The sequence below is a fragment of the Acipenser ruthenus genome, chromosome 7, assembly GCF_902713425.1.
Source record: "Acipenser ruthenus chromosome 7, fAciRut3.2 maternal haplotype, whole genome shotgun sequence".
Classification (NCBI taxonomy): domain Eukaryota; kingdom Metazoa; phylum Chordata; class Actinopteri; order Acipenseriformes; family Acipenseridae; genus Acipenser; species Acipenser ruthenus.
Genome location: NC_081195.1, coordinates 40,876,140 through 40,893,664, shown reverse-complemented (window position 1 = coordinate 40,893,664; position 17,525 = coordinate 40,876,140). Strand labels below are relative to the sequence as shown.

Here is a 17,525-nt window from a genome sequence, read left to right as displayed (position 1 = left end):
CGGTTGGGACTATGTGGTACTTTAGCCTCCACAAAGTGGCCATGAGCAATACTTGAATGCAACTTCAAAAATCAAAAATCTGCGGGTACCAAAATGTTTTGTTTGATTCTTGTCTGTTATCAGCACCCCCCACACATGAGTTATTTCGGCCTAAACTTCAACTTCAAAAATTCAAATTTTAGAGGGGGGACTTGAAACCAGAAGTGTTTCACAAAATTTGGAAGAGTGGTCCCTAAGGTTCTTGCAGCAATACTAACATTTTAGGACCCGCATTCCCCTACAGCATAAAGGGTTGGGCTGTCTGGCAAGTTGCCAAAAGTTAGTTAGGTGCTCCTGGTATTTTTTTTTCCCTTGAAAGCCCTATTCATTATGAGACGAACAAGGTGCTACACATGATGATAGCGTCTAAGTGAGCCCAGGGTGATTTTTCATTTTAGGTTGACCTTTGCCAGGTCACAGCTCTAAGGGGGAAAAAAAAAAAAAAATGATTAGCATTTCTGAACTCAGCAGGCCCAAAAACCCCCATGTGAATTTTTCTAGCAAAATTGGAGACGGTTGGGTTGAGTTGGTATGGAATGACCCTGGTTTGATCAATGGTTTAACTTGAAGAGTGGGCATTAAAAGGGAATTTGGTATATTACCCCTTACTGTACAGTATTTCTCACCTGAAACATTGACATATAATAATAATAATAATAATAATAATAATAATAATAATAATAATAATGTATTTCTTTTTTAGTAGACACCCTTACCCAGGGTGACTTACAGTTGTATACAAAGAATACATATCAAGAATTACAGTACAATTAAGAGCAAGATACAAAATACAATGACTTCAGTCCTAATAAGAGCAAATCCAAAACACAGTACCATTTTATATAGGGGCAGTTCAAGAGCAGGTAAGTGTTGATAGTTGCGTCAGGGTTAGATACGAGTGCAAGTAAAATACAAAATATACAGATTGGGTTAAGTGCAAGATTAAATACAGTATAATAGGGAGCAGATAAGTGAAAGTTAAAGTGCATTAAAAGCAGAGTGCTATATTGTCCAGAAAGGAAGAGTTGAGTTGTACAGGTGTTTGAAGAGGTGTGTCCTGAGGAGGTGCCGGAAGGTGGTCAGGGACTGGGCAGTCCTGACATCTATAGGAAGGTCGTTCCACCACTGTGGGGCGAGGGTGGAGAAGGAGCGGCTCTGGAAGCAGGGGAGCATAGAGGAGGTACAGCCAGTCTTCTAGTGCAGGCGGAGCGGAGAGGTCGGGTGGGGGTGTAGGGAGAGAGATGAGGGTCTGGAGGTAGCTGGGTGCAATCTGGTCAAGGCATCGGTAGGCAAGTACAAGAGTCTTGAACTGGATTTGAATGGTGATTGGGAGCCAGTGGAGTGAGCGGAGCAGTGGAGTCGCGTGGGAGAAGCGAGGCAGAGAGAACACCAGGCGAGCAGCGGAGTTCTGGATGAGCTAGAGTGGATGGGTGGCGGACACAGGGAGGCCGGCCAGGAGGGTGTTGCAGTAGTCTAGGTGGGAGTACAAGGGCCTGGATGTTGCGTGGAGTAGTTGGTGAGGAAGGGTCGGATTCTTCGTATGTTGCTCAGGAAGAATCGGCAGGTGCGTGCTAGAGTGGAGATGTGCTGGGAGTAGGAGAGGCGGGGTGCAGGGTTACTCTGAGGTTCTTGGCTGAGGAGGAGGGAGAGCGTGTGGTAGATTCCAGAGGAATGGAGATGGATCAGAGGAGGGGGAAGAAAAGGAGGTCAGATTTAGAGGGGTTGTGTTTGAGTTGATGCGAGTGCATCCAGGAGGAGATAGCAGACGGACAGGTAGAGATACGGGAGGTGATGGTGAGGTCAGAGGGGGGATGGAGAGGAAGATTTGAGCATCATCAGCATAGAAATGGTATGAGAAACCGTAGGATGCGATGAGGGGGCCGAGGGAGCGGGTTAAAGAGAACAGGAGAGGACCCAAGACTGATCCTTGGGGGACTCCTATTAAGAGAGGATGAGGTGTGGAGATTGAGGTCGAAGAGGTAGGAGGAGAACCAGGCCAGAGCACTGCCAGAGATTACCAGATCGGTGATAGAGGATAGGAAAATAGTGATTGACAGTGTCAAAGGCAGCAGAGAGATCAAGGAGAATTAGGAGAGAGGAGGCAGCACAGGCAGAGTTTAACGAGTTAGTGACAGACAGGAGAGCAGTTTCAGTGGAGCGTGCAGAGCGGAAACCAGATTGGAGAGAGTAGAGCAGAGAGTGGTTAGACAGGAAAGCAGAGGTTACGACGGGAGGTGACAGTGGGGGTAGGTGGAGGAGGGAGAGGGGAGAGACGGAGAAAAAAATAGATAAAATAGTAATCAGAGAGGTCCAGAGGGGTCACAGAGAGGGTGGAGGAGCATCAGGCCCTGGAGAAGGTGAGGTCCAGTTGACGGCCAGCTTAGAGAGAGAGGGGGGGGGGGGGGGATCCGGCAGAGTGGGTGGGAATCCGGCAGAGTGGGTGGGATGCATTGTACATTCCTTGGTTGTGATTCCAAGAAATTTAACAAATGGAATCCTGTTTTTACAGGATGACAGCTGTTGTGTTTTATGCTGGATATTTGATTGAATACAGGCTGCACAAAATAGTTGCTATGAGGAAAGTTTGGAGATTTTTTTAGTTTTGCTTTTAGATTTTTTTAGTTTTGCTCTCCTCTGCTCTGGGTGAGTTTTGAATGCATCAAGCCAAACCAGGGCTATAGATTTTTTTTTTTTTTTTTTTTTTTTTTGAAGCCTTAGATTGTATAATTAGATAAGCAAGAGGCTTTCCTGAGAATTGTTTAGCAAGCCTTTTCCTATAATTAGGGTCCTGCGTTTTACACGACCGTTTTTTTTCAATTGTAATTCAACTGCTATCCCCTAGATGTCCCTGCAGCCACTCCATTTATAGTAATCAAATTCACAATAAGAAATCAACACATTACACTTTGATGAATTAGAAAAATAAAAGCTAATTTTGATGAGTATAAATGATAGTTTGAATAAATTGATGCGTTAAAAGAAAAATCGAGAGACCTAAACATGGAGACATCGCAATCAAAAAGCATTTCATTGAACGAATGCACGCAACAATATCCACCTGGTGTTCTGTACACCGATGGGTATAATTTATTTTGCACAACTTACAATTTATCTTTGGACCACTCTTGAAAGTCAACAACAGACCAACATTTATCATCAGAAAAGTTGCCACCTGAGCCATGCATAACACAATGGGGCACTTGGGATTCTGCTGCTGAATATCATTCTAGATACATCCCTTTTTATGCAGGCTTCGTGGAAAAGGAAATGCACATTTCACCAAACACTGTAGTGTTAAAGGACCTCCAGAAATTGCTTCTCTCTTTCTCTCAACTCTCCCTAATTGCGACACATTCCAAGGGACTGGTCGATCTGATTCAGTTTTGAAAGCCGTGAAGTGAGAGTCCATCGGGGGGAGGGGGGAAATAACTAACTTCTGAGTGAAAAGCAAACTGAAAGATTGGTCAGGGGCTGCTTATACTTACGAATGAGAGGGAGTGTTTTTGCATTGCATTCTACAAGCCTAAAGCAATTGAGCGACAAGTTTAATGAATTATTATTTAAAGAAATCAAACATGTGTCAACCAGTCAAATGCCACAGTATCATCAGGTAAGGTAGTATAATACTGACTTGGGATTCTATAGCGGCAAATGTGGACAGTCTATTCCATTGTTGTATTTTAAGAAATATGTTGTGTGCAGTAACTTAGCAAAAACCTTTTTGATACAAGCAGCTGAATGGCCATGTCTTTCTTGTGTAATCTAGCTAGGTGCTATGATACTATACTGGTTCCCATGGTGTTCCTCAAATTAGTCCTGATTATTTGTCCTCAAAGTATACCATTTCATATTTAAAAAGTGCTAGTATCTGGTAGTACATATACCCACGCTATTTTCAGAGCTCAGCTGTAGCTTTGTTGTTCTCCTTGGAGTAGTATACTCACCTGTTGTTGTTGTTGTTTATTTAACTTTAGATATTTAATAAGGGTATTCCTTTGGAAATGCATGCTTATTTCAAAATAGGCCCTGTCCCTTTGCTAATATATGTTGAAAAAGTGAATATGCCTCAGGATAATTTGGACAGGACATGTGGTCAAGACCAGTAGCCATCTCAATTGGAGGACCCCGACTTGGATGTATTACCTGTGACCTTGTTGTAACTTTAATTTTTTCTTTCTCTTTTTCCTCAGATCTTTGTAGATCCAGCAGAGCAGTGAAAACACATCTGTCAATATGGAAGAATAGCCCTGACAGTTGATAAAATGGCTATGAATTTGTCCACATTATGCATCCCGCCAGCTGATAGTCTGCATCTTTGAGGGACTCTTGCTGGAAATATTTGTTTTACATTTACTAAGGATTTCTTTCTCCATTGTGGAAGGACATTTTCCTCATCACAAGTGTTGTACATAGGCCAGGAGAAATGGCGAATAATTCATACAGTGGTGTGAAGAACTCTGTGGCAGAGGCCAACCATGATGGAGAGTTTGGAGTCACAGTTAAAGATTTGCGAGATCTTATGGAACTACGGGGAACAGAGGGATTACGTAAAATAGAGGACTGTTATGGAGATGTTTCAGGACTTTGTTCAAGGTTGAAAACACAACCTGTTGGAGGTAACTATGAACTTTCTTTATACAAAAATGTTTTTAATTTGAGTTGTACTATAACAAACTTTTTTTTTTATTTGTTTTGTTGTTTGTCAAACTGAGGCTCAAATCTGAAGCCTATCACTTTGTATTATACTCATTAACGAAGTACTGGTACATAATGGTGTTCTGAATTTTAGAATGTAATCATTGTTCATAGGTTTAATTTAAGGAATAGTACAAAAGTTGTGCCTGTAGTCCCCTTATCATCCTGACGGTCCCAATTTGCCAGCATATTGTCACCTTGCAATCAAAGTTACAATTTGTTTCCTGGGAATTCATTAAAGCAGTCATCATGTAGGTGACAAATATAGATCCCATCACATTGGAAAAATATGCCTATATTGTTTTTCCTCCATAGGCTCAATATAATTTGTTGTGTAGAAAGCTAGTACACATTAGGGAATTCTTTGGGATGTTAAATACTAATTTCTTCCTAGCAGTTTAAAAATAAGAGTGTTGTATGGTATGGTATAACTGTAAGCATGTTCAGTCTGGGATTGGGTCAAGATGGCTGATTTTTGTGATGGGTATAAAAATGTTACAGTACATCTAATATCCTGGTATCCGCTATCCAATTATACATAATGAGTACAGCTCTGTTGCACTGCTCAGAGTAAATTCCAGATAAAATCAGCTTGTACATTTACATTGATGTAACCTGTTTTATAAGTAGGACATTTGTTGTTTTTTTTTGTTATTCACATTCATTATTCTCTATTTAGTTTTGAGTTCAGTCCCACATACTATATACAGTAAGCTGCAGAGCAAATTCCCTATGTGATAAGAGAAGCCACTTATCAGCAGTGAATCAGCTCTTTGTTTGCCACAACATTTTTTTTATTTTTTATCTACAGTTTGTCTTGCTGCTGCATGTAGTTTACGTGCAGTAGCTGACAACTTCACTGGGTTTTTTGCAATTCAAAAATGAATGCATCAGTAATGATCGCCTTTTTATAATGCAGTACCACACTCAGGAGCTATTGTTCTTGCAGTTTGTTTTTGGTACCCTTTCTATGAGCATATAAATATATCCCCTTTCTATGAGCATATAAATGAATCTGGTCTGTCAGCTCATGATTGTGCAGCTTTGTGCTGAAGCAGTCAAACGCCAAAGATTCTATTGGCCCAAGAAGGCAGTGTGGTCCAGTGGTTAAAGTCCAGGGCTTGTAATCAGAAGGTCACTGGTTCAAATCCCACCTCTGCCACTGACTGACGCGCTGTGTGACCCTGAGCAAGTCACTTAACCTCCTTGTACTCCATCCTGTGTGTGTTAAATCAATGTCCTATTGTAAGGGACAGTTCACAGCCTACCTCTGTAAAGCGCTTTGTGATGGTGGTCCACTATGAAAGGCGCTATATAAAAAAATAAAGATATTAATATTTTTTTAATATACTGGTAAGCGTGTACAGTGCTTCAGTTGGCTGTAAAGCTAGAATCATTGCATATGCAACTAAACTTTGAAGGCCATGCTTATTTGTTTTACCTGGCATGCTTCCCAGTATTACTTGACTGTAGGGATGCAACAATTGATTTTTCTTTTCTTTTGTTTTTTGGGGGAGGACAATTCTGATTATTGATACTCCATATCTATAGCTGGCAGATTTAATTTTATTGGACTCTGTTTTAAAGTATCTTACACACAGCATGCCGACATACTATAGCTTCAAAACTCTCAATCAACATAAAATAAACTTATAGAACTGTGTGAAGTAGACACTTTTTTAGTGTTGGGACAAACATGGTATTTTCATGTTTTGATAGCCTTTTCAAAATTCAGACAAATATTTGAATATTCATTCATTAGCAAAACCCAATCAAAGCCACTATATGTAACACCGTATTAAAGGGGGGGGGAAGAAAGTACAATTCCTTGCTGTTTCTTTGCAGTAAACAGTGGCCATTAAGTAATAACATAATTACTGAGGTTTATTTATGCCTTTTTGTAGCTGAACAGGCAAACAAAAACTGTATAATTTTTAACTTGATTTCCATTACATGAGAGTAGATGTTAACTTCATGCTGATTTGAACTCGGCCCTTGCCAATATAAGCACCAACTAAGACGTAGCGTTACAGTGAACTAATGTGATCCATCTGTGTCTCCATCCATTTGCGTTTCCTTCCATATGATGATGTAGATGTCCTTCTGCCTGGTGTTGATGGTTGAAGTGTAATGCTGGCTCCAGGGATCAGCTTATTTTTGCCTCCCTAGCACATCAGCACACACAACGGCTGCGATGCTGGCTCCGGGGATCAACCACAGTGCGGTCTCCCCAGCGCATCAGCATGACAACCGTCTGGATTGAGCTAAGTAGGGTACATCTCTGGGGTCTTCAAGTGGGCACCTTCCATCCTCAGTGTTTCGTCGACTAGCCCACGACACCTCAAGAGGGCCTCGGCGGCAATTCTGGCGTCCCAGCATAACCCCCCTCCGTCCCCCACTCAACTCAGCCCAGCTTACTTACCCGTATGTCAGTGTTTCTTTCTTTCTATTGTGCTTGAGATCCCCAACCAGAATCTTTCCGTCTCAACCACAGCCAGTCGCTGCTCCTCTCTGCTGCTTGAGATAAGTTCGACGCAACTCTTGGCCACTGAATCCAACGTCTCTGAGAAACCGGGTTGTAGAGTGTGCCACAAATCCTCGACAACCCACTTCCACTGGGTAAACCCGGACTCTCTATCCTTGCTGTTCCGCTTCAGCGGCTAGTTGAGCATACCGCAGTTTCTTCCTCTCATATGCCTCATCTACAGCATCCTCCCATGGCACTGTTAACGCTACCAGGTGAACAAGGCATGCTGATCCAGACCACAAGACAATATCTGGTCAAAGGTTAGTGGTGGCAAGCTCAGGTGGAAAAATAAGCCGTTGACCAACATCTGCCAGCATTTTCCAGTCTCTAGCAGCATCCAGTTGTCCTGGGCGAGGCTTGGTTTTAACTCCCTTTCTTGGCGGTTGCTCTCCTGGGTGGAGGAATGTTGTCTTTTGTGTGTAATGTTTTGATGGAACTGGTGGCAACTTATTGGTCATGTTACATTTGTCTTCCAATGCCAAGGTCAAACATCGCAGCACTGGTCATGGCGCCAAGTAAACCGTCCGTGGCTAAGAGTCACCTTGCATCCTGTCAAAATGTGCCTTAATGTTGCAGGTGATGAACACAAAGGACATGTTCAAATAAAGCAAATGTGGAAAAGGCGTTGTACAATGAAAAACAAATAGTTTTTGTTGTTTCTTATTACATTTCACATAAAATCACATCAATATATATTGGGCATTTCTGAGTGACGTACCGGGGTCTGTTCCTTTTGATTCTGACGCTCTTCCCAGAAATCACTATGCGGGCGCTTACTAGTGTGGTCTGTTTACTTTTTGCTGTCAAACTTTTAAATGGAGGGTCAAGTGCAACTGTGTTGATCCTCCTTTTTTATTTATTTTATATATATATATATATATATATAATATATATATATATATATATATATATATATATATATATATATATATATATATATATATATATTTAAACCCACACATCAAACAGAGGTCTCTTTTCACTTGCCATTTTAGAATCTGTCATGGTGGGAAATCGGTGCAAGGCAAAGCACGTTTTTTTGCCTTTGAATACATGTCAAATGTTTGTTTGAATATTTGGATATTTGTCTCTGCACTACAATGTTTGTCCAGTAACATAATTGATGCATTAGTTGAAACACACTTTACATGACTATTTATTTCAACACTACAGGTTACATCCTGTGACTTCATGCTGGGTAGACCTGATTTCTGGTGCACTGGCTAGCTACAGGATTTTTTGTTTGGACGAACATGGGTTTTTCATGGTCAAATATTCTTAAATGGCTGGGGGGAAAAAAAAAGGATAATTTGTATGATATTACTGTAAAGGAATATCTTGGGAGTAAAATAAACCTGGTATTCTATGAAATGACCTATTAATGCACAGTAGAATGGGTGTTTGTCATTTATGGATCGGTTTCCTTTTGAATTACATATAAGACTACATGCACAGTCTTTTTTTTTTTTTGTCACCGAATGTATTTTAAGCAGTGCTTGTTCGCATATTCAGATATTTGTCCCAGCATACTGTTTTAAAAGGCAAGGCATGCTTGTCAATAATAATGTCCTGTAAACCCAGATTGCAGGCTCATGCTTCACTGCTGTTCTTGTCACAAACGTTAACAGCTAATCACTGATGAAGCCTCTGCTTAAAGGATATTGTAGCCTTATAACCTAGCTGCTATTACTGTAACATGGCTTTGATTAAAAAGTTAAGCACTAGAAAGGACATGCTGAACAGTGGACCGCAAGTCCAGTAAGGTTGTGTTAAATTGGACATTGCAGTATGACTGGATAATGCGCTGTGATGTTGCGCTCATCGGGGGTGGTGTTTGTGGATTCAAAGGTTATCCTACCAGCATTCTAATGGTGCTCCGATTGTTTGGCAGTCCTCCATTAGTTGTTGTCCTGGTCTATTATTATTATTATTATTATTATTATTATTATTATAATAATTATATATTTTTATAAATATACCAATATTTCTTTATGTAGAGTTGGCCCACCCATTGTTTTAAATGTTGCTGTTTACCTTACAGCTGGTAGTTTTACATGTCTACAAAATGTGTAATGAAGTTTTAAAATCTGGAAAGGAACTTGTTCATAGAAAGTCACACTTGCAGTACTGTGCATACAGTGGATTGGGTAGAGAAGCATCAATGTATTGGTCATCCAGCTTTACATTTACAGATTTTACATATTGGTGAATCGATTCATCAAAGTTTGAAGTCCTACTATTGCTAGTTTGCATTAAAACATTGATTATGTTATGCACTTATTAGTGCTAGTACTGTAGGTAGCCAATGTCAACACTTTGCTAGCATTCAAACCTTTCGGCCTCTGGACTTGCGTTGGACAAGTCCCATCAGTTTTTCAGATTTAAAAATTAAAGCTACAGTATACATATTTTATAGAAGAAAAAAGATTGGTCATTTTTTGGGGGTAAAGGAAAAGGAGGACAGAGAAGTGATGTTTGGCAATTTATTGGATTTAATGCATCATTTTTAGTTTTTGGTACTTTTAATAATCCTAATGTTTGTTCTTGATTTAAAAAAAAAAAAAAAAAAAAAAAAAAAAAAAAAAGTTGCAGCACTTAAAATCAACCTTAAAATCCTATTGAGTAATGAGTTTGCCAATTCCACCACTAACAACACTGGGTCATTTACTCATGATCCTGGTAACTGCAATCGCGGGGAGGGGGGCAGTTTTTCATTGTCTGGGGAAAACTACAAAGGGGTATATATTAAATATGTTAACGTAACATTATTCAACAGGTTTATTCAACTTGATGGTAAAGCAATTTAATTTGTTTTGAAGAAGAAAAAAAAAGTAACTGGTAGGCTATGTCACTTGCAGCCACACGTACACTGTAAAATGGTCTATGTAAATTAAAAAAAAATAATAATTTCAAGTGTGCAGTATATGTAAGGTACTGTATAGTATCATAATGTGGCAACATAAATTATTTTGAGTTAATTATGTACTAAGTTGGCTACAGTAAAGTAAATGCACTAAATAATAATTTAGTATTTAGAATGTATTTTCATTGTACAGTAATGTGTACAATGCAGAAGCGTGATTTTTATTTTGTTATCGGTAGCCTGTGGCTAAGGTAGTGCGCGAGGTGTTAAGTTGATTTCATTTCTCTACTGCATTTACCCCTGGGGGTACTTCCTAAGGGTCATAGGGGGTACACAAGACGACTCGGAAATGCACAAATATAAAAAAGAAAAACAATGTTTTAACGCTTTTGTATATTCTCTAAAGCACTGTGTATAATTTTTGTAATCTTTGTTTTAGCAGCTTAAAGTGAACCGCAGATGAAAACAAATATGCAATATCACATTAATATAGGTGAAGCAGGCGTCTGCCGATTTGTGCCTATGGAGAGCGGTTTGCGCTGGTCCATGATTTTTGCTGTTTTCAACTTGTCGTATCAGTGAAGCACAGTGTTTTTTAGAAGTGTAAATGCCCCAGTAAACATAATTAGTAGGCTAATCACAACTCATACTTTGACGGTTTTTGTTTTATTTATTACCGCGGCTACATTTTAGTAACAGCAGTAGCGGCTGGTTGATTGTTGTCTGTGTTTGAAATGGATGCATTTGTTATGTGCAAAACAAAAACGAAGGAAGAAAACAAAGTGCAAAGTGACAAAGTTATATGGAGTCCCTTTATTAAGCATGTCATTGTTTAGATATTCTAGTTCTATCTTGAGGTAAAGTTTTTGATGTTGTAAACATTTCAAATGGCACACACAATTATGCTGAGGTGGGAAGTAAATGGTAATGTGATAAACATTTACAGTGCATTGTATAATGACTGCCGAATATAAAGCGAATACGCGATTCCTAAATACTGTCTTAATTCTGTGCATCCAAAGACATGCAATTAAGTTAAGAATTAAGCCTATTGTTTGGTATTCTGTCTTAAACCCGCAGTTAGCCCCAGACTGTTGTGAGAAAGTATAAATAACCAGGAAAGAATGTGTTAATCAGATTATTCTGCCTTTCATTGCAACTGTGGTACCATTCAGTGAGCGAAAATTGTAAAGGGTACTTCAGCTGAAACCTCCCGATTTTAGAAGGGGAGCAGTTTAAAAAAAAAAAAAAGTTATTTCATTGCAATGATTTATACATTTTCAAATAAAATGAGCACTATAAGTGTGTGTGTGTGTGTCGCAGACAACAGTGTTGGCTCCCTATGCTTAATATACCATAATTCAAGGTAACAGATTAAGCATTTGGTAAACTTTTAAACCATTTAATAAAATAAAGAAACACAATTTCTAGTAATTTTAAATAAACAATCATTTATATATAAAAAAAAGTCATGAACAAATACTTTTGATTGAAATAAATATTGACACCATCTTATTTTGTGTGTCCTCTTGTTTTTATTACAGATTTCAGACATTTTATAGTAATTAAACAGCTCATTGGCCTACATCTTGTTGGTGAAATCTTGGCCCATTCTGTCTTGCATATTTCCTTCAGACCAGACAGATTGGATACACAGTGCGTGGCTACAGCTTTTTTTAACATTGGTCCAAAGCATTTCTGTTGGATTGAAATCTGGCGATTACGAAGGCCATTCCAGAACTTTTGTCTTTTGTCTTCAAGAATTCCAGTGTTGTCTTAGCCCTATGCTTTGGGCCGTTGTCGTGTTGGAAGATAAACTGTTTACCAATCAGCCTACGGGCAGATGGTATCATTGTACTTTGTAGAATGTATTGCTACATGGCTGCATTCATTTGATTTTTTACTTCCATGAATGTCTCCAGACCCTGAACTGCTAAAACACCCCCATATCATGACTGAACCTCCTCCATGCTGAACTCCTTTTTTGGGAAAGTTTATATTTTAGTCTCACTGGTCCAGAGAATTTTGTTGAATGCTTCAGATTCCTGTTCATATTTATACTCTTCTGTGTTCAGGTGCATTTGTGCAGTTCTTTCGTGCACTATTGTGCCTGATGCTTTTTACTGTAAATCTTCTTTTTTTTCTTTTAAGCTGCTTGAATGATTCTCCTACTTGCTGTACCCGTAATTTTCTTAGGATGTCTCACTTCTCAAGAGTTTCTGTGGTACTTCTTGATTATTGCTCTGATTGTGGATTTTGGTATTCCATATTTCTTTTGATACTCTTCTGTAGCAATTTCCTTTGTTGTTGGCAAATAGTACTTTTCTCAAATGTGAATCCAATTGGTCTTGACCATCTGCTGTGTTGCCCAAATATTCTTCTTCAAACAGATGTTGGAAATAATTGCCTGTTTCTTGCTATTGAGTTTATAATGCAGCTTAATTACTGTGTAATAGCTTTCAATCAATGAATATATTTGTAATTTAGTTCCATTACATTTTTACAGACTTAATGTAAGTGTGCCAATACTTTTGTCATGAAAAAATATTTGAAATAGCTTGAGTTTTTGTATAAAGATTGTTTAACTACTATTGATTGTGCATTTTGGTCTTTGTCATATATTAACTAGTGGCTAATGTTCACTAAATGCTTGTATTTAATGTTTTCTTGAATTATTACTTATTATTATTTGTTTATTTAGCAGATGCCTTTATCCATGGCAACTTGGAGACTAGGGTGTGTGAACTATGCATCAGCTGCAGAGTCACTTACAACTACGTCTCGCCCGAAAGACGGAGCACAAGGAGGTTAAGTGACTTGCTCAGGGTCAAACATTGACCACTGACTAGAGCTGTACAGTACACATTTGATATTGTCTTAATATTGGTACATGGCTGTATTTTTTACTTTAGGTCCAACTACAGTAACCCTACAGGTCATGAACTGGGTAAAAGACCTCCACACTTAGCACTGAATTATAAACACAATTCAATGTAGGACACCGACAATCAATATACAACATTATACATAAGTATTATACTGCTGTACAACATGACACCCACATCTCTTTGGTTTTGCATGAAAATGTTTGACTTCTGTGTCTGCAATTATAGCGCCATATTTAAGATTGTAGAGGAATCCACCGCCCGCCCCAAAACCAGTCCTCGACTCCCCCTGCTGGCATACCGGCACCTTTCAAACCACTTTAAACACTGTGTAAAAGTGTAGATCAGAAATACTTTATTATAATACTGTACCAAAGTATGCATGTTGTACATTGTCGATTTTAATCTTGTAATAAGAGCAGCAAGATTAATTGTAAACCTTAACTGGACAGGTTACAGGTTACAGGTTCTTATTCAGAAATACCAGCATGTTCACATTGTCTGCTTGCAGTCGTGATCGTAGTTTGCTTACCAGCAAACCAGCAACAGAAAATGTGTGCTCTGATGAAACTGAAGTAGCAGGGATGCTAAAAAATCTTTGCGCTAATTTTGCCATCCCTGGATAAGAATCCTATTGCATTTTCCACCACTCAAGTGGGTCACAATGAATGTGGATTGCAGGCTGCTGGTCGTACCTCTGTTTCACTTAGCCGATCGTCATCCTCTTGGTATTGAGCCCAGAGCAAAAAATATCGCTGCCTCCGCAGTCAACGGATCCTTTTCCAAGATCTCATTTGGCTTTCTTTTGATTTTTGAAACTGTAGATGATCTCATCCTCAGAGTTCCACATTGTTTTGCACTGTTGGATGAGCTTGTGTTGTGGAAGGCCCATCTGTTGTTGCTTGTCCTGTAGAGCTCTTATGACAATGCTGCATGCTCTAATAACTTGATTTGAAGCTTGTAATTGCAATTAAATCCATTATTGACTGAAAGCTGCAGCATGTGTGCTAAGCAACTCATTGATGCCCAATCACAATTTAATGATGGCGTTCACAATATTAGCTGCATTATCATGCACACAAGCACTGACTTTTGATGTATCGACAATCCATTCATAAAAGACTGACATTATCTTATTTTTCAAATTCTCTGCCATATGTCGCTCCTCCATATGTTGAGGGACAAGAACATGAGATTGCATAATCCAATCTTGACAAATAATGGCATGTTACAGTTATATATTATTCGTTATGAATGGATGTCCAGTAGTCTGTTCTAATTGCCACGTAGGCAGCTTGGACTATTTTCCCCTTGATTGATGCAGTGCAGTCTGTGTAGATCTTTTCTATTTGTGCAGTAATTGTTTGTTGACGTGGCACTCTGTAACCTTGCCCAACAAAAGACATTAACTTGTTGAATCCATTATCCTTCACAATTGAAATTGGTTGCATGTCAATTGCGATCATCTCAATAATCAACCGTGTTATATTTTCAGCCTGAGATTTATCGCATTTCCTGCACTACTAGTATACGCTTGCATTGTTTGTCTGGGCCCCACCTCCCCCGCGCTAGATCCAGCACCAGTAGCAGCAGACATCATATGTACAGGATTGCTTTATTTTCATGTGGTTTAACATTGTTCCCATACTACCGCTGTAACTAAGCTCTGCAGAGCACGGTCTACATTTTACTTTTTGGGCTCCATTTTTATCAAAATATGCACAGACAGGGCTTCGCTTCTTTCAAGCTCCCTAAGACGACATTGCTAGTCATGCGAGTGAGCAAAAGCATGTTGGCCATTGGAAGGTATATATAAGGAATATCCAGTGACAAAGGTATTTTTTTTTATTAGTATTTATTTCTTAGACGCCCTTATCCAGGGCGACTTACAATTGTTACAATATATCACATTATTTTTACATACAATTACCCATTTATACAGTTGGGTTTTTACTGGGGCAATTTAGGTAAAGTACCTTGCTCAAGGGTAAAGCAGCAGTGTCCCCTACCAGAGATTGAACCCACAACCCTTCGGTCAAGAGTCCAGAGCCCTAACCACTACTCCACACTGCTGCCCAGGTAGGAAGGTAGGAAGTAAACAATGAAAAAAAGTGAACGAAAGTAGCTGTCATTTGCAGACACCCTCTTGTTCTTAATATCTGACCTGCACATTTTTGACAAAGTTTAAGCACTCTCATGGAGTGCCGGATGCGTCCTATAGTCTGGACGTCGCCGGTTCGAGTCCAGGCAATTCCTTTGCCGACCGAGGACGGGAGCTCCCAGGGGGATGCGCACAATTGGCAGAGCGCCGCCCGGGGAGAGGGAGGGTTAAGTTGGCCAGGGTGTCCTCTGCTCACTGCGCACCAGCGACCCCTGTGGTCTGGCCAGGCGCCTGCGGGCTTGCCTGTAAGTTGCCCAGGACTGCGTTGTCATCCGACGCTGTAGCTTTGGGTGGCTGCATGGTGAGTCTGCAGTGTGTAAAAAAGCGGGCGGCTAACGGCACACGCTTCGGAGGACAGCGTGTGTTCGTCTTCGCCCCTCCCGAGTCAGTGCAGGGGTGGTAGCGGTGAGCTGAGCTAAAAAAATAAATAATTGGACACTACTAAATTGGGGAGAAAATAACAAAAAACGAATTGGCGACTAGTAAATTTTAAAAAAACACAACGCGTTTGACACGTTACTAATGTTTACGCTTTTTAAACTCTAAACGATTAACACCCATAGTACTGGGTACTTTAGACTCCTCTGATTTAGAAATTTCTTTAAGTTCCACTTTCAAAAGTCTCATCTTTGGGGGTGAAAAATGTGCATCTTACCTTTCGCAAACAACAGGTTGCAGTTCTAGGAGTTCGCCAATGATTGTGGAAATAATCATAACATTGTGCAAGATTTGTGCCAAATTGAGAAACGGTGTGAAACACAAAAAAAGGAACATTTTTGTAAGTTTTACCACAGCTAGTGCTTCATACACAACTATATACACAAACAAACAAACATCTGGACACTTAGTAAACACGGCGAGAGGTCTGGCTTCATATTACATCCTTTACTGTTCATGATTGAGTACATATATGTGCTGAAATGTAATGCTAAAGATCTTAAGATTATATCAGTATTTTTTGTGATCACGCAACCCCCCCCTTACAATAGCCTTGCGACCCCCTTTTGGGTCGGGACCCCCAGTTTGAGAAACGCTGCTCTAGCCAATGGGGCTGGGGGATTCCAAAATGTTAGGGGGAATGGCAAAAAAGGCACTTTTGCATATAAGAGAACTTAAATATTTATTTTGAACTGCATCATCATTCACACTGGTGTTGCTTCAAGTAAGTAATTTGTATTGTATTGCATAGCAAGTATGGATGCGCATGACTCAAACCTGCTCAACAAAACCTCTGCATCAATGTACTATTCTATTTATCTGCACTCTCCATTGCCTGATCTGAAGCTTCTATTTTCGTGTTTATTTTTCAAAGCCATGTTGTGTGCACTGCCACTAGATCATTTAAAATTAAGGTTTTGTAACAGCAGCTAGCAAACTGCAGACCGAACAACATTATAAATTCCATCATCAAAATTCCATGAAAAACTGCCAATTTATTTATTAGTTATAAAACCAGCCACACAATGATTGAGATTCCACCCATTTTCTTTAATACATTTGAAGATGAAACTCCAGTGAACTGGTACAGCATCAGCTTTCCCAGTGAAGACAGCAGGGGAGGGGGGGGGGGGGGGAGGGAAATAAAAAAATAGAGTGCTACAGCAACTGTCTGCAGTAGACATACAAGATTAAATGAGCCACAGCTAATTTAAAAACAGTAGAAGAAAACGGCGCTGAAAAAACATTTAAAAGAATAACAACACAGGCTGTTCATGTAATTAAAGATGGGCTAAAAGAAAAAAGAAATATGGACATTCATTTCAGTGAAATAAGTCCAGAAAACCTCAACAGCAAGGGAATTTCATGCCAGTGCAAGAAGTTCAACTGGTGACTTGTGACCAGTATAATTGTTTAACCTTGAGAGCTGGAATAAATAATTAACAGTAGTTGTAATATCTCCTGTTGACAATGAGTTTAAGACCAGCAATAATGTCTTCCTGTCAGTCATGAAAACTTTCAGAAAAGCCGGTAAAGACAAGGCCAAACATCACCCCTGAATTACCGACCTGGATTTGAAGCGCTTGCGGGAATCTGAAGCACTTTCACCAGACACTGCAGTTGGATTGCTATGGAAGGTCTAATTTTGATTGTTATTTTAAACTGGCACATGGGAAATAATGTCTGTAAATGGACATAGATCTGAAAACAGACTCCCAATGCAGCAAAACAGCAACTCGTCTCAAAATCCGACTCCAGCCTCCATTGCAACTGCCCCACTTCCTTCCTCTGTTTCATTTGAAGCTCCGCACTCTACTTCTGAGAGGGCACTTTCAGTGCAGAACAATAAATGGAAATACACAGTTTATTTAACTGTAATTTAAAATAAATTATTGAATACAAATGAAAGGTTATGTT

The 17,525-nt window shown here is 39.5% G+C and overlaps 1 protein-coding gene across 4 annotated transcripts in view; it reads left to right on the top strand.

Moving 5' to 3' along the window:
- Positions 1–17,525, top strand: part of LOC117414879 (plasma membrane calcium-transporting ATPase 1) — a 74,694-nt gene that overhangs the window by 26,928 nt on the left and 30,241 nt on the right. For all 4 annotated transcript variants that reach the window (XM_034024714.3, XM_034024713.3, XM_034024715.3 and 1 more), the window contains exon 2: positions 4,230–4,655. In XM_034024714.3, coding sequence (XP_033880605.2) covers positions 4,463–4,655 — 193 coding nt within the window. In that variant the 5' untranslated portion in view covers positions 4,230–4,462. The remainder of the gene's footprint in view (positions 1–4,229; positions 4,656–17,525) is intronic.